The following is a 21,975-nucleotide window of genomic DNA, read 5'->3' as shown; positions in this document are numbered from 1 at the left end:
CACAGGTGCATGTTCAATACAATTAGGTCAAATTGCAAAATAGAAAATTAAAATAAGTCAGAGGTAAGAAAATTAAATAATAAATAAGCAGTTCACAAAAGAAAAACCAAACAAACAAAAAAACAGCAACACAGAAAATAAAGTACAGAGCATTCTTTCTATAGTCTATGGTACTAAGGCTTTTCTTGTAGTTTGTATTCCTCTGTTGTGTCTAGAAGTTTCCTTGCTTTTTCGTTTTTCATTACCTTAAAGGCTTTGATATACATTAGGAACTCACTGAAAAAAGAAATAGAACTTCGGGACTGTAGACAGCAGACGTAAACAAACGGCAGTGCGCGAGCTTTGCATCCATTAAAAGAAGGAGGCTACAGATTAAAACTAGGAGGAAGGATGATGTTGTCCTTGCTCGTTTAAGACTGGGGCATTGCTGTCTGGCCAGCAACCTTAAAACAATAGGCAAGAGTCTAGTATGGGAAGTTGGAGACACCACACCACTGTTTGAGTGCAATAGATATAGGAATGAGCTACAGCAGATGTTCAGGGAGTTATCTCATTTTGTTTTTTTCTTCCTTTTCTTTCAAATCTGTATTCTCTTCTGATGCGGACTTTCATCTAATTGGAAAAGCGGTAATTCTGTTTCTCCAGTCATCTGGATTATACCAGAAAATCTAGACTGGATGGATTAATGTCACCTATGGAGGGCAGCATGACACTATCGAGAGTACAGCCTGCCGGAATTCCATTCGAAGAAGAAGAAGAGTTTTTGCTTGGACGCTACTACCGGTAGCAGGACTTGACTGTACTGTTGGGCGTTTTAATCCAGTTGTTGATGATTCAAACAACGATGTCTGAAGGGGATAGTTTGAGAGGATTGATCACGGAGAGACTAACGGCTGCTGCTGAAGACATATTTCTGCTTTTTAAAAGCGCTATCGTGGAGTACCAGGAGGAGCTCGAGCGTCAACAGAAACAGCTGGATATCTTCTTGAACCCTGAAGTCTACCTACACAGGATAAGTAAGAAATCCTGCAGACTTTAAGGGCATGCATATGTATTTTACAGTTTTTTGAATCCTTATATTTTATCCATTCATTTGTTTTAATTTGATTTAAATATAATTCATCCTCTGGTGTTGTATGGTAAGTAAACTAATGCTGCGTTTCATTTACCTCGGAAATCGGAACTGGGAATGACGTCACATTCGTCTGCAAATACGAGTTTCTCCATAGTCGCTTATTTTGAGTGGATGTAGAGCAAACCGGTCCCCAAGTTAGATTAAAAAATAAGGATGCAATTTCTTATTATCACAATGGAAATGGAAACTGTCAGAAGCTTTATATTTTGAATTTACTTGTATTGTTTGATAAATATTATATCCATAAGTGTAAATGGACTCAAATGTTACCAAAGATACAACAATTTGAAATAGAAATAGAATATTATATGAGCTCACTGCATGGACTGAAACACACACAAAAAAAAGAAAGAAAAAAAACAAGAAAAACCCTTGACATTAGTGAATCCTTAAATGTGTTTATTTATTTCTAGGTACCCCGTGTATACAGAGTATTAACTCATATATTCACAGGTGAATCATTTAAATAATGTTTGTGATTATGCATGTGTGTGCCAGGGGCGGCGTTATGGGTGGGCCTAATGGTCCTAGGCTCACCCACTTTTCAGACAGGCCCACCCTAAACTTTTCTTTGAAAAATGATAGTAAAGATATACATATAAATATTCTGAGTTTATCATGAATTACTCAAAAGCAGCTAAATAGATAACTTTGTGCAAAATAAATAAATAAATAAATAACTTAATTAAAAATCTGCTTACGCTGCCATGTTTCAGCACCAAGGACAGCGCAAAATCAGCACCAGCTCTTTTAACTAATCTCAGCATAAACTTTCACGACACAAAGCCCCACTTATTCAGCTGAAATATTATTTATGAAATTGTACCTGTTACGTCATTTAATATTCAGTTGATATTATTCTGTTATTCAATCAGAGCTTGTCTACTAAAATGAAACTTTTCTGTCAGCTGACAGCCCGAGTAAACTTCCACATCTATGGTCCAATCATGGAGGGCCCTCTGTCTCTCATCTTAATGCCTTTTCATTAAAAGATCTGTTGACTGCTTCCATCTTTGAGGTTCTGCATTTTAATGGCACTGAGAGAAATATGAACACAGCAGTGCAGCGTTTACTCCTCGTCTTCGGTGGAGCAACAATCCCTGTCTATAAGCAGAGCTGGGCCATTTAAGATATCACGCACAGTTTTAAGGATATTTTTAATGTCGAGATGTTGTAGTTTGATGACCATAGCTGATAACAAGTTGTTAAAAGGCTGCACCGTGGAGCTGTGCGCATTTGTCTGCTCCACAGGAGTTGTAATCCAAATAAATGTCACACACTCAGACCTTGCGCACTGAGTCCGTTGCGTTTGTATTTGCCTTGACTGCGAAAATTTGTAGAATGTAGCAAATTGTTTCGTACTGCAAGAGAGAGGGGAGAGTCGGGCGGGGGTGAGCGAGCAAGAGAGAATAAAGCACCAGGCGCTGATCTGAATCATCATTCACTCATCTCTCTGTTATATTTCCATGGTTGATATCCACATGATAAATGAGCAAACTTTGGTGTTTAAAGTGAGGTTTCAGTGGTGAGCAAGCGAGGTGGAAGCAGCAGGAACTGTTTTGAATCATCGGTCACCTTGGACAGATACGAAATTTCACATAAAATCGAGCCTATTCTGAAAAAAAAGTGAAAAAAAAGACAATTTCGGCATCAGTGTGCAGACATGATTAGAACAACATGAAACAGGCTCATTGTGCAAAGGCCTTAACACTCTGCATGCCGACCTGTGTACTGAGACACCTGCAGCAGCCTCTTAGTGTGCTGTCAGCACGGAGATTGACGTGCTTTTACTAATCTACGGTGTCGAGGTGAGTGAGAGAGCCCACTGACTACAAGATTTTTAACAGATTAAATAACCTTGATAGTCAATGTGTGCAAATTGGAAAAGGTCTATGCATCTGACTGTGTGTGTGCGCTGAAGTGCAGGCTCATCCTCCTCATTCCAGTCTTCAGAATTCTCTGTCATCCTTCAAAAAAACCATCAGTGACGGAGAATATTCGGTTAACACGATGTCTGTTTGGGAAAGACTGTAGAATTTAGTCTTTTATTTAACCGTGGTTAATGTCGCTGCTCTACAGCCAAATGGAAAGCCATAGCAGCCAGCCCGCTAGTGCGTTAAAGCGCTACTCTTTGGTCAGTACCATGGAAAGCATTTGCAGGTGGCTCCTTCTGATGCACTAAAGCATTAAAAAAATGCAATCAACTATTAAAGAATCCGCTTTAAAACCACAGACAGAAACAATAGTTTATCAATCAGTCGTTTTTATTAATTTAAGTAGGGATCTACTAATTTTATCATTTAAGGCCCAGCCAAAATTGGTTTGGCCCACCCAAAACTGAAATCCTGGCGCTGTCCCTGGTGTGTGCTTCACATATATCAATAAAATAGTTGTAAAATGATGGATGTTGTTCTTGCGTTAGCCTGTCAATGTTTTTAGCATCATTGACCAGTCGTTAGTAGAGCTGCAACGATTAGTCGCCATAATCGTTAGTGGCGACTATAAAAATTAGTCGACATGGAAATTCAAACATCAACGCATCGTATTATTGTTTATGATATTGGTAAAATCAAATACCGGCGGGTAAAAACTCATCTGTACCTGTAGTTCACTACTCAAAGAAGAGAGCCAGCCTCACACCAGAACATGTTAACATGCTCACATTCCTGCACTGAAATTCAAAGAAATTATAATCTATTGTTCAGTCACTTAGGCTGGAAGTTTGATTTGTTTACATTAAGCTTTATTTGTACTTTTGGACTTTGGATGGGCTATTTGCTTTTTTTATTTTTATGGACATACCAGTCACTTTAAAGAAAGCCATCCTTTAGTTATTTGTAACCTGTAAGGCAGGTGAACTGCTACTATTTAAATTTGCTACTATTTACGTAAAATGGGGATCCAAAATAGTATGCCAAATACCGTGATCAATCGTCTTATCGGAAAATTTATTGATAGATTAGTCACATAAAAAATAATCATTAGTTGCAGTCCTAGTTGTTAGCCGATAAATCTTTTAAACAGCACATTGCGCAGTACTTCATGTATTAAAAGATTTGCTGCACACAACATGCAACCAGAGGGTAGTGTTATGTCTACAATTTGTAAAAAGGCATTGAGAAACAGGTCAAAATCAAAGTATTTACTACACTTAATACTTTGTGCCACCAGAAAAAAAAAATCATGGTATTTCTTTGGGTTAGAAAAACATAGGCAAAGTAAAAAAAAAGAAGAAGTAAACTAGAAATAAATTATACTATTTCAGTTGACCAAGAACAGATTAATGATGAGATATGGAGCTTTTATAACAGGTTATGTGAATCGAACTTTAATAAAGATGAATGTAAATCCCTTTTTGCAACAATCAAAGATCAAATTAAAACACTAAATGAGGAAAATAAAGAATTTTTAGAAGATGACTTAACTTTAGCAGAACTAGAAATTGCATTGAAACAGATGAAAGATGGAAAATCTTCAGGAATTGATGGTTTAACGGCCGAATTCTACACATTTTTTGGGGAAGGCATAAAGAATCTGTTATACAAAGCCTTTTTGGAATGTTTAAGACAAGGTTCTTTATCTCCCTCTATGAAAACAGGGTTAATAACTTTATTACCAAAAGCAAATAAGAATTTGTTTAAACTTGATAACTGGAGGCCAATGCCTCTTCTCTGTAAGGATTATAAATGAATTGCCATTGTGTATGCAAACAGACTCAAACAAATATTAGGTGAAGTGGTGGAAGAGTGTCAATCAGCGTTCATCAAAGGCAGATACATACATGATAATGTGAGACTTATATTAGACATGTTAGATTACCAGTCCCTCATAGAATCAGACAGTTTGATTCTATTTATAGAACTTTTAAAAGCCTTCGATTCTGTAGAACACACATTTCTAATCAAAGCGCTGGAAAAATTTTGATTTGGTCAAACATTTAAAATGTTTTACAGTGAAATTGTCAGTTATGTTTTACTTAACCCAGGAATGACCCAAAGAATCTGAATTTCTCGTGGAATTAGACAAGGTTGTCCGATATCTCCCAAACTCTTCATCTTGTGTACGCAGCTGTTAGCTTACCTAGTCTTAAATCACCCAGATTTCAAAGGAGTTGATATTCTTGGATATGAATTCAAAATCAGCCAGTTTGCTGATGACACTGTTTGTTTCTTAAAGGACAAATCTGTCATTAAAAAAGCATTGAAAATTGTTTCTATTTTCTCCAAAGCTTCGGGCCTACATCTAAATCCGTAGAAATGTGAACTATTGCCCCTGATCCTTGTAATGATTTACAAATAATGTCTATGAAGTGAAGTACCTAGGAATAAACTTAAAGGATGCGAAAAAATTGGAGAACAGCAATATTTCTGATAAAATAGAGATGATGAAAAAAATCTGTAAATCATTGGTTAATGAGAGATCTTTCAATTTTTGGTGGGAACTTACTGTCCAAAGCTGAAGGAATCTCAAAGCTGGTCTACCCCTGTCACTTCCTGTGTTTTTGGCACAATGTGAAAAACTGGATGAGCATCAAAATGGAAAATATTAGCACCTTTGTAGAACAGCAGATCCTATTGCATAATAATAATGTATCTAATGAAATTTCTACTGTGGTGAACATAATAATAATTATGGGAAAATATCACATTCACAATTGTAAATGGAAGAATCAGAGACCTTCAATTGTTTATTTCAAGATTGACATTGAAAATTATTTTGTGCCGTTGCAAATCCTGATTAATACAAACCAGCAGGTGAGGACACTGTATGAGACTAGGGAAAGACTGTTAGTGTTTGAATGAGGAAAGATCTTATTTGGAGATGTGTCCTTATGTTAGTGTATCAACAATTGTTGCCATGTGAGTGTACTTGTATGACATTTGAGACTATGGAATCTAAAATGGATTTGAATGCCTTGCTATTACCCTTTATTTTATTTTATATATTTTTTCTGTCTTTAATTTGGTTCTGTTCTTCACCTGTATCTTGAAGAATGTATGTCTTCATATTCCTTTGAGAGTTTGTAAACTTACAGTTTCTCAATTAAAAAAAAACAACAACAACAAAACCTTTGTGCCACCATATTGTGACGTCTAGGTCGAGGTGCTCTGTGCAATACCGGGATCGTGAGTTGTAATATGACTTGGAAAGATATCTCATTTGCCACTTCTGACCAGAATAACAAGTCGGAATACGAGTTACAATGATAAATGGAACGCAGCATAAGTAAGGGCTCCAGTTCTTTTTTGTTTTGTTTTTTTTTGTTTTTTTTTTTACTGAGAGAGACAGGCTTCTGGATTGAATTAAGTCACAAAGATATTAAGGGGGAGGGTTTTTCTCTAACAAAAATTACTGTATTTACTACGATAAGCTTATTCTATTTACAGAGCATCCACGGCTCTTAATAAGTATTGAAAGTTGCTAAATCAATTTAGCTAAAAGAAAGCTTTGCTCTAATCAGAATGAACAAGTAGGAGAAGAATCCTGACATGCTTTTATTCTTTAGATCTAAATGTAAGATGCAAATGTACTTTTAACTGTAGTGCAAACCTTGTACATAGGTACTTCTAGACTGTGGTGTAACTAATATCAGGCTGCTGAAGATAGGGACTGATATTTGACATTTTGCTGATTATCACTAATATGATTAATTATTAAAAGTCACTACTTTGTCTCCTCTGCATGTGTTTCTCCTCAAGCTCAGTTCTCATTCACTCACTCTGTGTCCCGCCCTCAACACTAGCTGATCTATCTGATTGGCTATGACATCATATGAGTTCAAGCCTATCGACTGTCCTTAGTAAACAGACACCAACCAGCATGTGTTGCCTCATGAAGGAAATACAGCAGTTATCTCTGAGCATCAAAATATTCCGATCCTCCACACTGAAGTTCATAAATGTCCAGTTTCACAGTTAAACCACAGAAAATGCCCAAAAGTGAACTGTGTTTCGCGGCTAACGTTAGCTTACTGTGGACATAGATTGGGTTAAAAATGATGTATTGAGCCATACATCAAATAAATGAATATTGTGACACTATGCCGTTATATCTTGCCCTTAACATGTTCCAGTTTTCTATTTACAGAAACAGTGCTGAAGTCCTAAAGCCTAAAACACAATATCTCTTTACAGTCATTAAAATGCATGATTGATGATGACACAGCTAGGCTACATAATTGTAACAAAAACTGAACTAAAAAAAATGAATTAAAAACATCCCAACTTCACTTAACAGCTGCATTCCTTTTCTTCTGTGTTTTTCCAGATGTGCCACAGGAGCTTGTGCGTGAAGAAGAGGAGGTTCTGTCTGACCTGGTGAAGAACTCCAGTCCAGACCAAGAGGAGGCAGAGCCTCCACGGATTAAAGAGGAACCAGAGGAACCCTGCAGCATTCAGGAGGGAGAGCAGCTTGAACTGAAGGAGGAGACTGACTCATTCATGTTGACTCCTGCTCATGAGGAAAAAAAACACAGTGAACCAGAACTACATGAACACCAGCTCCTTTCTGACAGTACTCATGTTGCTGAGGATCAAGATCCTGCAGGAAGCAAGGACAAGGACTCAGAATCAAGTAGAAATTCAGAGCCAAACATTCCTGACAAAATCCACCAAAGCAGTCACAACACTGATGTGTCAGAGAATCAATGTAATCCTCTTCAAGATCAGCCATCTTTTAAATGTGACGTTTGTGGTGAAAGTTTTAAGAAGAATTCAGTATTACAGACACATCAGTGTGTCCACAGTGGTAAAGAAACACATTCATGCAAGATTTGTGGGAAAATGTTCAAGTGGAAGTGTTTATTAAAAGCTCATATGAGACGTCACACAGGTGAGAGGCCATATTCTTGTACAGCTTGTGGTAAAGGATTCCTCCATTTATCAATCTTGAAACAGCACAACATGATACATACAGGTGAGAAGCCTTTTACTTGTACAACATGCGGCAAATCTTTCACACAACAACAAAACTTGAAAGTCCACATACGCACACACACAGGTGAGAAGCCTTACTCCTGCGGCACCTGTGGAAAAAGATTCTCTCATCAAAACAGACTGAGAGATCACAACAAAACTCATACAGATGACTGGCCGTCCATTTGCAAAATGTGTGGCGACAGTTTTAGAAACAGTACTGACTTGAAAAAACATGTAGAAAGGGTCCACTTAGGTAAGAGGCCTCACTCATGCAGCACCTGTGGAAAAAGATTCTATTCAAAGGCAGAGTTAACAGTGCACATGCGGATTCATTCAAATGAGAAGCCGTACTCCTGTTGTGGATGTGGGGTATCATTCACACAAAAACAAAATTTGATTAGGCACACAGAATCGAAAAGATGTTTGATGAGGGCTACAGGAAAATCTCCTGTTGTTTGACTGAATGTGAATGCAGTAGGGATTGTTTGCTAGCCACAATTTAATAACAAGAGGAGAGATGAGAAGAATTGATTTTCTTCTCCAATTTAAGAGAGAATCTTGATTTTGACTGTATTAAATGCTCTGGTTTGTTTGGGTTGTACATGTGTAGTCCAGTCTGTTTTGACCAGTCACCTTTCAGCTTGGTTTAATTGGACCCAATTTGCTTGATTTGCAGCTTATTCATGCATTCACTTGTTTGGACTTCTGTAAATCACTTTTCACCTGTTTGAGCAAAACGCCTCTGAATGGCATACAGTTAGTGCAAAACACTGCAGTCAGATTATTAACTAAGTCCAGTTCAGTTTTTTTATGAATTTTCAGGATGGTTTGTATTAAGGTGTTTGTGGTAACTGCAACTGGAAGCTGCCTTTGTGTTGCTGTATCTTCATGTTTTGTGTTTACTTGTGATGGACGAAGATTGTTCAATGCAAACATTGGCAAGTTCAACGCATAAGCTTCCCCTGTGATAAGGACCCCTGTAACACTGTAGCACCACATTGTGATTGCTAGTTCCTGAATCCTTTGAAAGATCATTGCAGAGTTAACCAGGAAATTCACTTTTAACCGCTTTTCTACCTCATTATGGGAAATTCATCTATGAAACCAAAATGCTGGATTACTGCCAGATAAATACACCTAGATAGTGCTGCTTATCATGACCAACACTGATTGAGCGACCCTTAGAGGTGGAATTAACCAGCTGTTAAAGTTTAACATACTGGAAAGGTTTGACATACTGCAAGTCTGACATACTTGGGTTTTTATGTACATTTCTGATTGTTTTACTGTTGCAACTGTGAGTTTTATTTTGGCCAGGTCTCCAAAACATGGGACTAACTTGGCTAACAAATTGTCATAATTTTTCATAAGGAAATAATAAAGTTGATGCAGTACATAAAAAGCTCTTACTGTGTGATATATACATAAGGGATGTTTTCACCAACAGAATGTATTCATATGGTAATGAGTTCTGATTAGGCTGAGAATGTTTTATTGTTATTCTTAAATAAAACATGTTTCCTATAAAATACGAAGAGAAAGGAAGAAGGTAGTGAGTTAGTATAATTTAATTCCGGGCCGATGAGACGTCAGTAGTACAAGTTTGCGTCTAATAGTAGGTAGGAACAAAGTTGTTAAACCGAAAAGGCGGAACTTTCGAGCATCCAGTGTATGCGCCAGGTCGGCACTTGTCGCTGCGACACACAGCAGAAGTAAACAAATGGAAGCTCCCGAGTTTCACTTGGACGCTGCTACCGCTAGCAGGACGTAATAGCGTTGTTGGGCATTTTAATCCACTTGTTGAAGATTAAAACAACAACGATGTCTGAAGGGGATAGTTTGAGAGGACTGATCACAGAGAGACTAACGGCTGCTGCTGAAGACATATTTGAGCTGGTTAAAACTACTATCGTGGAGTACAAGGAGGAGCTCGAGCGCCAACGGAAACTGCTGGATATCTTCTTGAATCCTTCAGTCTACCTACACAGGATAGGTAAGAAATACTGCAGACTTTAACGGTGTGGAAATGCATTTAAAGAAGTTTAAAAATCCCTATCGTTTATCCATACATTTATTTTAACCCTCCTCAATGGCTTTGCAGTGTTTCACCAACACCAACACAAACACTTGTGGAATAATGGTGTTCATGTGATTCCTTTAAATTCCATCTATCTATCTATCTATCTATCTATCTATCTATCTATCTTTGAATGACATAAATGAATAAAGTCATTCAAATAATGTTCCACTTTGGCGTTATACTTTTACATTTGAATGTGTGAATTTTAAAGAAAGCCAGCATTCCTTTTCTTTTGTGTTCTTCCAGATGTGCCACAGCAACTTGTGTGTAAGCAGCTCTGTAACCAGGATAGAAACTCCAGTCCAGACCAAGAGGAGGCAGAGCCTCCACAGATGAAAGAGGAACCAGAGGAACCCTGCAGCATTCAGGATGGAGAGCAGCTTGAACTGAAGGAGGAGACTGACACATTCATGACTCCTGCTCATGAAGAAAGAGACCACAGTGAACCAGATCTACATGAACACCAGCTCCTTTCTGACAGTACTCATGTTGCTCAGGATCAAGATCGTGCAGGAAGCAAGGACAAGGACTCAGAATCAAGTAGAAATTCAGAGTCAAACATTCCTGACAAAATCCACCAAAGCAGTCACAACACTGACGTGTCAGAGAATCAATGTAATCCTCTTCAAGATAAAGCATCTTTTAAATGTGACGTTTGTGATGAAAGTTTTAAGAACAAGTCAACTTTACAGACACATCAGCGTGTCCACAGTGGTAAAAAAACACATTCTTGCGAGATCTGTGGGAAAATGTTCTCCTGTAAGTCGAAGCTGACGGCTCATTTGAGATGTCACACAGGTGAGAGGCCTTTTTCTTGTACAACATGCGGCAAATATTTCAGACACCAAAAACATTTGACAGTCCACATACTTGGACACAAAGGTGAGAGGCCTTTTACTTGTACAACATGCGGCAAATCTTTCAGACTACGTAAAGACATGAAAATCCACATGCGTACACACACAGTTGAGAGGCCTTTTACTTGTACAACATGCGGCAAATCTTTCAGACTACATAAAGACATGAAAATCCACATGCGTACACACACAGGTGAGAAGCCTTTTTCCTGCAGCATGTGTGGAAAAAGATTCTCTTATCAAACAAGTCTGAGTTATCACAACAAAATTCATACAGATGACAGGCCATCCAGTTGCAATACATGTGGCAAAAATTATAGAGACAGTAGTGAGCTGAAAAAACATGTAGAAAGGATCCACTTAGGTATGCGGCCTCACTCGTGCAGCACCTGTGGAAAAGGTTTCTATAAAAAGGCAGAGTTAACAAGGCATATGCAAAGTCATTCAAATGAGAAGCCATACTCCTTTGGTACCTGTTGAGCATCATACAGAAACAAACACAATTTGATTAGGCACGCAGAATCAGAAAGATGCTTGATGAGGGCTATGGGAAAATCTCCAGCAGTTTGACTCAGTTAGCAATCGTGTGTAAATATGAATGCAGCAGGGGTAAATGTTCAGGATGGTTTGTATTAAGGTGTTTGTGGTAACTGCAACTGGAAGCTGCCTGTGTGTTGCTGTATCTTCATGTTTTGTGTTTACTTGTGATAGACGAAGATTGTTCAATGCAAACATTTGCAAGTTCAACGCATAAGCTTCCCCTGTGATAAGGACCCCCCAGACCCATCCCTGTAATGCTGTAGAACCACGTTGCAGTTGCTAGTCGCAGAGTTAACCCGGAAAATCACTTTTAACCACTTTTCTCCCTCATAGGAAATTCATCCATGAAACCAAAATGCTGGATTACTGCCAGATAAATACACCTAGAGAGTGCTGCTTATCATGACCAACACTGATTGAACGACCCTTAGAGGTGGAATTAACCAGCTGTTAAAGTTTAACATACTGGAAAGGTTTGACACACTGCAAGTCTGACATACTTGGGTTTTTATGTACATTTCTGATTGTTTTTTTAGGACAGGTCTCCAAAACATGGGACTAATTTGGCTAAATAATTGTCAGAATTGTTCATAAGGAAATAATAAAGTTGATGCAGTTCGTAAAAAGCTCTTACTGTGTATGTGATATATACATAAGGGATGTTTTCACCAACAGAATGTATTCCTATGGTAATGAGTTCTGATTAGGCTGAGAATGTTTTATTGTTATTCTTATATAAAACATGTTTCCTATAAAATACATAGCGAAAGGAAGAAGGTAGTGAGTTAGTATAATATAATTCCGGGCCGATGAGACGTCAGTAGTAGAAGTTTGCGTCTAATAGTAGGTAGGAACAAAGTTGTTAAACCGAAAAGGCGGAACTTTCGAGCATCCAGTGTATGCGCCAGGTCGGCACTTGTCGCTGCGACACACAGCAGAAGTAAACAAATGGAAGCTCCCGAGTTTCACTTAGACGCTGCTACCGCTAGCAGGACGTAATAGCGTTGTTGGGCATTTTAATCCACTTGTTGAAGATTAAAACAACAACGATGTCTGAAGGAGATAGGTTGAGAGGACTGATCACAGAGAGACTAACGGCTGCTGCTGAAGACATATTTGAGCTGGTTAAAACTACTATCGTGGAGTACAAGGAGGAGCTCGAGCGCCAACGGAAACTGCTGGATATCTTCTTGAATCCTTCAGTCTACCTACACAGGATAGGTAAGAAATACTGCAGACTTTAACGGTGTGGAAATGCATTTAAAGAAGTTTAAAAATCCCTATCGTTTATCCATACATTTATTTTAACCCTCCTCAATGGCTTTGCAGTGTTTCCCCAACACAAACACAAACACTTGTGGAATAATGGTGTTCATGTGATTCCTTTAAATTCCATCTATCTATCTATCTATCTATCTATCTATCTATCTATCTATCTATCTATCTCATTATATTTATGCATGCATGTATAAATGACAGATTTGGAAATGAACTTTTTTGCCTTTCTGCCACATCAGGAGTAACTTTAGGACTGTATCAGACCTGTATTAGAGTAAAGTTTACCTATGTTGTCAAAAAGGCATCCCCACATGCAAATGAGTCTGACTTCTGAAAGATTTAACTAATAAACAAAACAAATTATTTAGGAAATGATGATTGTGACTTTATCTACTCATCCTCTCTCTTCCATATTACTATTCACACACATTTCATGTCTCCGTCTCCTCCTATTGTCTCTTTCCTGTGTGAGCTTTTGTCAATATTCCTAAGCTTATAAAGGTTTAAGAGACCTCATGATACTGAGTCAAAGCATCTCCTCACACATGTGACCGCAGCTCTGACACAGAGAGGAGGGGTCGGGGCTCTCTGCTCAGTGAGAGGTTTGCATGTAGTCAGAGGGAACGAGCAGAAAACCAGGACTTAGAAATTAAATACATAAATATAAACAAGATAAATAACTTTTGGCTATTTAGTTTGTTTAATACAAGGACCAAGTAAAACCCTGCTCTATAGGAAAGTTTCCTTAAATGGCTTCTGTTGTGATGTGGCGCTATATAGAAAAACAAATATAATTGACTCAATGTTCAAGGGGGGCAGGGGGTGCTGTTGGCAAGGCGGGGCACCGTCCCAACAGAATGGTAGGGGAAACACTGCTGTGTGTAATACTCCCACTCCGGTGTTGTACGGAAGGTGCCAAGTGGAACAAAGAAAAGGCTACAGGCTTGAAGCTAACCACAAAAATAAAAAAATGGCACCTGAATGTAAGATGTTCTACTTTTTAGCTTAAACTTCAGTGCAAACTTCAGGTATCTTCCCTGAAGTGAATGAGATGAGGGTCTGAAAAAGGGGAATCAACTTTGAAATGTTGCTGTGAAGATACACTGAGTAATATATAAAAAATGAATCTTACTGAAAAAAAGTCTAATGTCTTGGTAATATTTAAATGTTGAATGGAGTTTCTAAGTGGGAAAATGGATGAGTTGTGAAAATCTGATGCTAGTTTGTTTTGGTTTTGTTTTTTTCTTCTTTTAACATTCTGCCCTCTAGTTTTAATTGTCCCAGCTTTTTGGAATCCTTGAATATCTCTGAAAGTTTGAATGACATAGATGAATAAAGTCATTCAAATAATGTTCCACTTTGGCGTTATACTTTTACATTTGAATGTGTGAATTTTAAAGAAAGCCAGCATTCCTTTTCTTTTGTGTTCTTCCAGATGTGCCACAGCAACTTGTGTGTAAGGAAGAGGAGGTTCTACTTAGCAAGCAGCTCTGTAACCAGGATAGAAACTCCAGTCCAGACCAAGAGGAGGCAGAGCCTCCATGGATTAAAGAGGAACCAGAGGAACCCTGCAGCATTCAGGAGGGAGAGCAGCTTGAACTGAAGGAGGAGACTGACACGTTCATGACTCCTGCTCATGAAGAAAGAGACCACAGTGAACCAGATCTACATGAACACCAGCTCCTTTCTGACAGCACTCATGTTGCTGAGGATCAAGATCGTGCAGGAAGCAAGGACAGGGACTCAGAATCAAGTAGAAATTCAAAGTCAAACATTCCTGACAAAATCCATCAAAACAGTCACAACACTGACGTGTCAGAGAATCAATGTAATCCTCTTCAAGATCAGCCATCTTTTAAATGTGACATTTGTGGTGAAAGTTTTAAGAACAAGTTAGCTTTTCAGTCACATCAGCGTGTCCACAGTGGTAAAGAAACACATTCTTGCAAGATTTGTGGAAAAATATTAAAGTGTAAGTCGAAGCTGAACTCTCATTTGAGATTTCACACAGGCGAGAGGCCGTATTTATGCACAACCTGTGGAAAAGGATTCTTTCAAATATCAGACTTGAAAAATCACAACATGAGACACACAGGTGAGAAGCATTTTACATGTACAACATGCGGCAAATCTTTCATACAACATAAAGACATGAAAATCCACATGCGTACACACACAGGTGAGAAGCCTTACTCCTGCAGCATCTGTGGAAAAAAATTCTCTCATCAAACAAGTCTGAGAAATCACATCAAAATTCATACAGATGACTGGCCGTCCAGTTGCAATACATGTGGCAAAACTTGTAGAAACAGTAATGACCTGAAAAAACATGTAGAAAGGATCCACTTAGGTATGCGGCCTCACTCATGCAGCACCTGTGGAAAAGGTTTCTATTCAAAGACAGAGTTAACTAGGCATATGCAAAGTCATTCAAGTAAAAAGTGATACACCTGTAGTACCTGTGGAGCATCATACACAAGCAAGCAAAATTGGATTTGGAACGCTCTGATTTTCACTGTATTAAATGCTCTGGTTTGTAAAGGTTTGACATATTGCAAGTCTGACATACTTGGGTTTTTATGTACATTTCTGATTGTTTTACAGTTGCAACTGTGAGTTTTATTTTGGCCAGGTCTCCAAAACATGGGACTAACTTGGCTAAATAATTGTCATAATTTTTCATAAGGAAATAATAAAGTTGATGCAGTACATAAAAAGCTCTTACTGTGTATGTGATATATACATAAGGGATGTTTTCACCAACAGAATGTATTCATATGGTAATGAGTTCTGATTAGGCTGAGAATGTTTTATTGTTATTCTTAAGTAAAACATGTTTCCTATAAAATACATCAGGAAAGGAAGAAGGTAGTGAGTTAATATAATATAAATCTGGACTGATGAGACGTCAGTAGTAGAAGTTCCCCTAATAGTAGGTTGGAACAAAGTTGTTAAGTAGAAAGCGAGCCTCCAGTGTATGCACCAGGTCAGCACTTCATGCTGCGACACACAGCAGAAGTAAACAAATGGATGTGCGCAAGTTTCACTTGGACGCTGCTACTGCTAGCAGTACTTGACTATTGTTCGGCATTTTAATCCACTTGTTGATGCTGGAGCAACAGGTTCTTAAAAGCAATGTTAAATGGCTACACAGGTTGTGTCGTGGCCTGTGTTTGGGCCAGAGCGTAGGGGATATAGCTCGCCGCAGAGTTGTTGACAATCTGTTAGAAAAGTGTGACATTCTGTGTCTTCAGGAGACGTTTTTACCTAAGAAGGATTTGGAAAAACTGAACTCCTTTAATTCTGACTTCTATGGGGCTGGGGAGTCTACATCCAACCTCAGCTCGAGAATAAAAGGAGGAAGGATATCAGGGGGTGTAGCTATATTATGGAGAAAGCAACATGACTGTGATCAAGGTGGTCAGGCTTGGTGTTGACCGGTGTATTGCAATACATTTAACTCATAATGACAAGGAATTCATTATATTGAATGTGTATACACCCTATGAGTGTAATCAGAATGAGGATGAATATTTGTGTAAGCTTGCTTTTATTTATTCTTTTATTCAAGAGAGTACTTCCACTAGTATATATGTTATTAGAGACATCAGTGCAGATATCAGAGAGTCAGTATTTGCCAATCATTTAGATACATTCTGTATAAATAATAATTTAATATTGTCTAGCAGTGTTCTTTTACCTGACAACAGTTTTACCTATGTAAGTGAGGCTTGGCACACCACATCTTATCTGGACTACTGTTTTAGTACAGCTGATGCACATGCCTCATTAGACAGTATGAGCATCCAGTATGGTGCAGTAATGACTGATCATATTCCTTTTACAATGTTAATGTGGATTGTTTACCTGTCTTATCTAATAATGTACAGTTTCCCAGAGTTGAAAGTGATGTTGTAGAGTTAACAAGATTGAGGCTGGGATACTGTGGGTTAAATACATGATTACACACAATTGGGAAACTCCTCAGTGGACAATGTGCTTGTGGGAGTCCAGAAATAGTCAGTCACACCTTAAGTCAGTGTAGGAACTATGCAAAAAAGGTGTCCCCCACCTGCCACCTGCAGAAGTTCTCTGACGACTCTGCCATTGTCGGCCTCATCAAAGATGGGGACGACCGGTCGTACAGAGGACTCATCCAGGACTTTGTGGACTGGTGCCAGCAGAACCACCTCCATATTATGCTGGAAATACCAAGGAGCTGGTTGTGGACTTTCATTGGTGCCCCCACTCCCCCCCATCACCAGTGAACATCCAGGGAAGGGACATTGAGATGGTGACATCTTATAAGTACCTGGGTGTTCATCTGAACCATAAACTGGACTGGACTGATAACACCACAGCACTTTATAAAAAAGGACAGAGCAGACTCTATCTGCTCAGGAGGCTGAGGCCTTTTGGGTGCGGGGGGCACTCCTGAAGACCTTCTATGACTCTGTTGTGGCCTCTGCCATCTTCTACGGTGTGGTCTGCTGGGGGACCAGCATCACAGCAGCTGACAGGAAGAGGCTGGACAAAACTTATAAAGAAGGCCAGCTCTGTCCTGGGATGCCCTCTGGAAATAATCTCAAAATAATCTGTGCAATAAACCAAATTTATATGTATAATCTGAAAAGATGTCTGTATATATATATATATATATATATATATATATATATATATATATATATATATATAGTGTATATGTGTGTATTTAGGTGTACATATTAATATCTCCTCTACACCCAATCTGTAATATACCCAACCTGTACATAACTGTTTGTAATTACGTTTTTATATTCCATATTTTTGTATTTATTAGGGCTCTTGTAATACTACTGTTATTTGTCCTCTGTTTCTATTGCGTTTCTGTTGCCAGTGGCCCGCTTTGCCTAAGAAACTTTTTGCTGCTGTAAATTGGAATTTCCCCTTGTGGGACTAATAAAGGAATATCTTATCTTAAAAGAGAGGAACACATTGTTTAAAAAAATATCAGAAATGGGAATCCCTTGCTTTTCAGTTAAAGTTTTGCTTGGCCAATATGTGGACCACCAAGTGATTACAAAAGCACTTATTCAAGAGTATGAGGAACTTCTAATATAAAATGATAGAGTATAGTTCACCTGAGGATGGCAGTAATACGCCTAGATGCGTCCAAAACTGCCGGAAATTGCAAAAGAAGAAGAAGAGTTTCGCTTGGACTCTCCTACCGCTAGCAGGATTTGATTGTATTGTTGGGCGTTTAAATCCAACTGCTGATGATTAAAACACTAACAACGATGTCTGAAGGGGATAGTTTGAGAGAACTGGTCACAGAGAGACTAACGGCTGCTGCTGAAGACATATTTGAGCTGGTTAAAACTACTATCGTGGAGTACAAGGAGGAGCTCGAGCGCCAACGGAAACGGTTGGAAATCTTGAGCCCTGCAGTCTACCTGCACAGAATAGGTAAGAAAAACCGCAGACTTTAAGGGCATAGATATGGATTATGCATATTTTTAGAATCCCTATCGTTTATCCATTTATTTGTTTTAATTTAATTTAAACATAATTCATTCAACGGTGTTGTATGGAAGTCAAATAAGAAAGGGCTCTTTTTTTTTTTTTTTTTTTTTTTTTTTTTTTTTTTTTTTTTTTGGCTGAGAGAGACAGGCTTCTGGATTGAATTAAGTTACAAAGATATTAAATGTCACTGACTGATGACATATTAAAATTATGGCAGAATAAATAAAGTAAATTTAATATCTGGATCAGGATTTTTTTTCTAAAGATCCTATTTTTAAGTCTCTAAAAAATACTGTAATTACTGCGAAGACCTTATTCTATTTACAGAAAGTTGCTAGATCAATTTGGCAAAAAGAAAGCTTTGAGAAATTGATCAAAAGTCTTCAATGTAAAATTCTCTAATCAGAATTAACAAGTAGGATACGAATCCTGACATGTTTTTATTCTCAGATCTAAATGTAAGAGGTTCTACTTTTTAGCTTACCCAAAAAGTGAACTGTGTTTCGCGGCTAATGTTAGCTTACTGTGGATAGTCATAACAAAACTGAACTCATGCAAGGATTTCAAAACATCCCAAATTCACTGGCTTTCCTTTTCTTCTGTGTTTTTCCAGATGTGCCACAGCAACTTGTGTGTAAAGAAGAGGAGTCTCTGTCTGACCAGGAGAAGAACTCCAGTCTGGACCAAGAGGAGGCAGAGCCTCCACGGATTAAAGAGGAACCAGAGGAACCCTGCAGCATTCAGGAGGGAGAGCAGCTTGAACTGAAGGAGGAGACTGACACGTTTGTGTTGACTCCTGCTCATGAAGAAAGAGACCACAGTAAACCAGAACTACATGAACAGCAGTTCTTCTCTAGTTTGAGAGAATTGATCAGAGAGAGACAAAAGGCTGCTGCTGAAGACATATTTGAGCTTGTTCAAACTACTGTCGTCGAGTACAAGGTGGAGCTGGTGCGTCAACGGAAACTGCTGGATATCTTCTTGAACCCTGCAGTCTACCTACACAGAATAGGTAAAAATACTACCGAATTTAACAGTGTGGAAATGCATGATAAAGAAGTTTTAAAATCCTTATCGTTTATCCATACATTTATTTTAACCCCCCTCAATGGCTTTGTGTAATATTCCCACTGCGATGTTTAAGGGAGATGCCAAGTGGAAACAAAGAAAAGGCTACAGGCTTGAAACAAATCACACAAATATAAAACAGCACCTGAATGTAAGATGTTCTACTTTTTTGCTTAAACTTAAGTGCAAACTTCAGGTATCTTCCCTGAAGTAAATGAGCTGAAGGCCTGAAAGAAGGAGTCCCCTTTGAAATGTTGCTGTGAAGATACACTGAGTGATATAAAAAATGAATCTTACTGAAAAGAAGCCTAATGTCTTGATAATATTTAAAGGCTGAATGGAGTTTCTGAGTGGGATAATGAATGAGTTGTGAAAATTTGAGGGAGTGTGCTAATGTGCATTCTACCCACTAGTTTTAATTGTCCCCACTTTTTGGAATCCTTAAATATCTCTGAAAGTTTGAATGACATAAATGAATAAAGTCATTCAAATAATGTTCCACTTTGGCGTTATACTTTTACATTTGAATGTGCGAATTTTAAAGAAAGCCAGCATTCCTTTTCTTTTGTGTTCTTCCAGATGTGCCACAGCAACTTGTGTGTAAGGAAGAGGAGGTTGTACTTAGCAAGCAGCTCTGTAACCAGGATAGAAACTCCAGTCCAGACCAAGAGGAGGCAGAGCCTCCATGGATTAAAGAGGAACCAGAGGAACCCTGCAGCATTCAGGAGGGAGAGCAGCTTGAACTGAAGGAGGAGACTGACACGTTCATGTTGACTCCTGCTCATGAGGAAAGAGACCACAGTGAACCAGAACTACATGAACACCAGCTCCTTTCTGACAGTACTCATGTTGCTGAGGATCAAGATCCTGCAGGAAGCAAGGACAAGGACTCAGAATCAAGTAGAAATTCAGAGTCAAACATTCCTGACAAAATCCATCAAAACAGTCACAACACTGATGTATCAGAGAATCAATGTAATCCTCTTTCAGATCAGCCATCTTTTAAATGTTGCATTTGTGGTGAAAGTTTTAAGAACAAGTTAGCTTTTCAGTCACATCAGCGTGTCCACAGTGGTAAAGAAACACATTCTTGTAAGATTTGTGGGAAAATGTTCAATTTGAAATCTTTATTAACAGCTCATGTAAGAAGTCACACAGGTGAAAAGCCTTTCACTTGCACAACCTGTGGTAAAGGATTTGTTCAGATGTCAAACTTGAAAAAGCACAACATGATACATACAGGTGAGAAGCCTTTTACTTGTACAACATGCGGCAAATCTTTCACACAACAACAAAACCTGAAAGTCCACATGCATACGCACACAGGTGAGAAGCCTTTTACATGTACAACATGTGGCAAATCTTTCACACAACAAAGAGACTTGAAAGTCCACATGCGTACACACACAGGTGAGAAGCCTTATTCCTGCAGCATCTGTGGAAAAAGGTTCTTTCATCAAAAAAGTCTTAGAGTTCACAACAGAATTCATACAGATGACTGGCTGTTCAGTTGCAATACATGTGGCAAAACTTGTAGAAGCAGTAATGACCTGAAAAAACATGTAGAAAGGGTCCACTTAGGTAAGCGGCCTCACTCATGCAGCACCTGTGGAAAAGGCTTCTATTCAAAGACAGAGTTAACATTGCACATGATGATTCATTCAAATGAGAAGCCGTACCCCTGTAGTAGCTGTGGGGCATCATTCAAGAAAAGACAAAACTTGATTAGGCACACAGAATCAAAAAGATGTTTGAAGAGGGCTACAGGAAATCTCCAGCTGTTTGACTCAGTTACCAATTAAAGAAAGAATCTTGATTTTCACTGTATTAAATGCTCTGGTTTGTATGGGTTGTACATGTGTAGTCCAATCTGTATTGACTAGTCCCCTTTCAGCACTATTTGATGTACACAGTTGTGTCAACCACAATAAAACAAGCAGAATGAAAGCATTGTTTACTTGCATTGTTTTGTTGGGATATACTAAGACAACAAAATCCATCCCTGTAACACTGTAGCACCACACTGTGGAGAGTTAACCAGGGAAGCCACTTTTAACCACTTTTTTCACTCTTTAAGGGAGATTCATCCATCAAACCAAAATGCTGAATTTCTGGATATCTGTTGTGTTATTGTTTTGATTTAGAGCCCTTCAGCAGCGGAATTAACATACTGTTAAATTTCAAGATTCTATGAAGGTTTGACATACTGTATGTCGGACTTTACATTCATTTTTTATGCAGGTTTTTGATTGTTTATGCTGTTGCAAATGTGTGTCATATTTTTGCCACTTCTCCAAAACATTGGACTAACTTGACTAAGTAATGTTCATGATTGTTCATAAGAAAATAATAAAGTAATGCCATGAGTGTAAAAGCTCTTATTGTGTATGTGATAGATACAGAGGGGATGTTTTCACCAACAGAATGTATTCATATGGTAATATAAGTTCAATGGGAGATATGGGGATACACAGAATCATGTTGTTAACAACGGTATTATCTTTAGGATTTAAATAGAGTCATATTTTTATTTTCTGCATTTCTTGCCTCCCTACACACATACACTTATGTATACTGTTCTCTTATTGTGTTACTATA

At 38.3% G+C, this 21,975-nt stretch overlaps 4 protein-coding genes across 6 annotated transcripts; all 4 read left to right on the top strand.

Annotated features, from left to right (window-relative positions):
* The first annotated feature begins 695 nt into the window (after positions 1-695).
* Positions 696-8,677, top strand: LOC121506450 (gastrula zinc finger protein XlCGF57.1-like). The gene is made up of 2 exons (XM_041782267.1): positions 696-1,016; positions 7,403-8,677. Exons 1-2 carry the CDS (start codon positions 830-832, stop codon positions 8,509-8,511), a joined length of 1,296 nt encoding a protein of 431 aa, XP_041638201.1. The 5' UTR covers positions 696-829; the 3' UTR covers positions 8,512-8,677.
* Positions 8,678-9,773: 1,096 nt separating this feature from the next.
* On the top strand, positions 9,774-12,133 carry LOC121506296 (oocyte zinc finger protein XlCOF6.1-like). 2 transcript variants are annotated; one of them, XM_041782040.1, is made up of 3 exons: positions 9,774-10,045; positions 10,379-10,930; positions 11,863-12,133. In XM_041782040.1, exons 1-3 carry the CDS (start codon positions 9,874-9,876, stop codon positions 11,904-11,906), a joined length of 768 nt encoding a protein of 255 aa, XP_041637974.1. In that variant the 5' UTR covers positions 9,774-9,873; the 3' UTR covers positions 11,907-12,133. The 2 variants fall into 2 exon arrangements, with proteins under 2 accessions (XP_041637974.1, XP_041637973.1); XM_041782039.1 differs by having other exon boundaries at positions 10,379-12,133.
* A 344-nt stretch (positions 12,134-12,477) lies between these two features.
* Positions 12,478-15,509, top strand: LOC121506285 (zinc finger protein OZF-like). Its single transcript, XM_041782016.1, has 2 exons — positions 12,478-12,750; positions 14,243-15,509. Exons 1-2 carry the CDS (start codon positions 12,579-12,581, stop codon positions 15,250-15,252), a joined length of 1,182 nt encoding a protein of 393 aa, XP_041637950.1. The 5' UTR covers positions 12,478-12,578; the 3' UTR covers positions 15,253-15,509.
* Positions 15,510-17,984: 2,475 nt separating this feature from the next.
* Positions 17,985-21,692, top strand: LOC121506282 (zinc finger protein 260-like). 2 transcript variants are annotated; one of them, XM_041782009.1, is made up of 3 exons: positions 17,985-18,252; positions 18,923-19,321; positions 19,957-21,692. In XM_041782009.1, exons 1-3 carry the CDS (start codon positions 18,063-18,065, stop codon positions 21,177-21,179), a joined length of 1,812 nt encoding a protein of 603 aa, XP_041637943.1. In that variant the 5' UTR covers positions 17,985-18,062; the 3' UTR covers positions 21,180-21,692. The 2 variants fall into 2 exon arrangements, with proteins under 2 accessions (XP_041637943.1, XP_041637944.1); XM_041782010.1 differs by lacking the exon at positions 19,957-21,692 and adding an exon at positions 19,454-19,528.
* The last annotated feature ends 283 nt before the right edge of the window (positions 21,693-21,975 follow it).

This window comes from Cheilinus undulatus, linkage group 24 (assembly GCF_018320785.1).
Source record: "Cheilinus undulatus linkage group 24, ASM1832078v1, whole genome shotgun sequence".
Taxonomy (NCBI): domain Eukaryota; kingdom Metazoa; phylum Chordata; class Actinopteri; order Labriformes; family Labridae; genus Cheilinus; species Cheilinus undulatus.
The sequence above is the reverse complement of the archived record's forward strand: the minus strand, read 5'-3'. Positions and strand labels throughout refer to the sequence as shown.

Coding starts and splice junctions, on each gene's coding strand:
- LOC121506450 (XM_041782267.1), top strand. CDS start 830: ATGATTCAAACAACGATGTCTGAAGGGGATAGTTTGAGAGGATTGATC. Junction 1,017..7,402: donor AGTCTACCTACACAGGATAA/GTAAGAAATCCT, acceptor GTGTTTTTCCAG/ATGTGCCACAGGAGCTTGTG.
- LOC121506296 (XM_041782039.1), top strand. CDS start 9,874: ATGTCTGAAGGGGATAGTTTGAGAGGACTGATCACAGAGAGACTAACG. Junction 10,046..10,378: donor AGTCTACCTACACAGGATAG/GTAAGAAATACT, acceptor GTGTTCTTCCAG/ATGTGCCACAGCAACTTGTG.
- LOC121506285 (XM_041782016.1), top strand. CDS start 12,579: ATGTCTGAAGGAGATAGGTTGAGAGGACTGATCACAGAGAGACTAACG. Junction 12,751..14,242: donor AGTCTACCTACACAGGATAG/GTAAGAAATACT, acceptor GTGTTCTTCCAG/ATGTGCCACAGCAACTTGTG.
- LOC121506282 (XM_041782009.1), top strand. CDS start 18,063: ATGATTAAAACACTAACAACGATGTCTGAAGGGGATAGTTTGAGAGAA. Junction 18,253..18,922: donor AGTCTACCTGCACAGAATAG/GTAAGAAAAACC, acceptor GTGTTTTTCCAG/ATGTGCCACAGCAACTTGTG. Junction 19,322..19,956: donor AGTCTACCTACACAGAATAG/GTAAAAATACTA, acceptor GTGTTCTTCCAG/ATGTGCCACAGCAACTTGTG.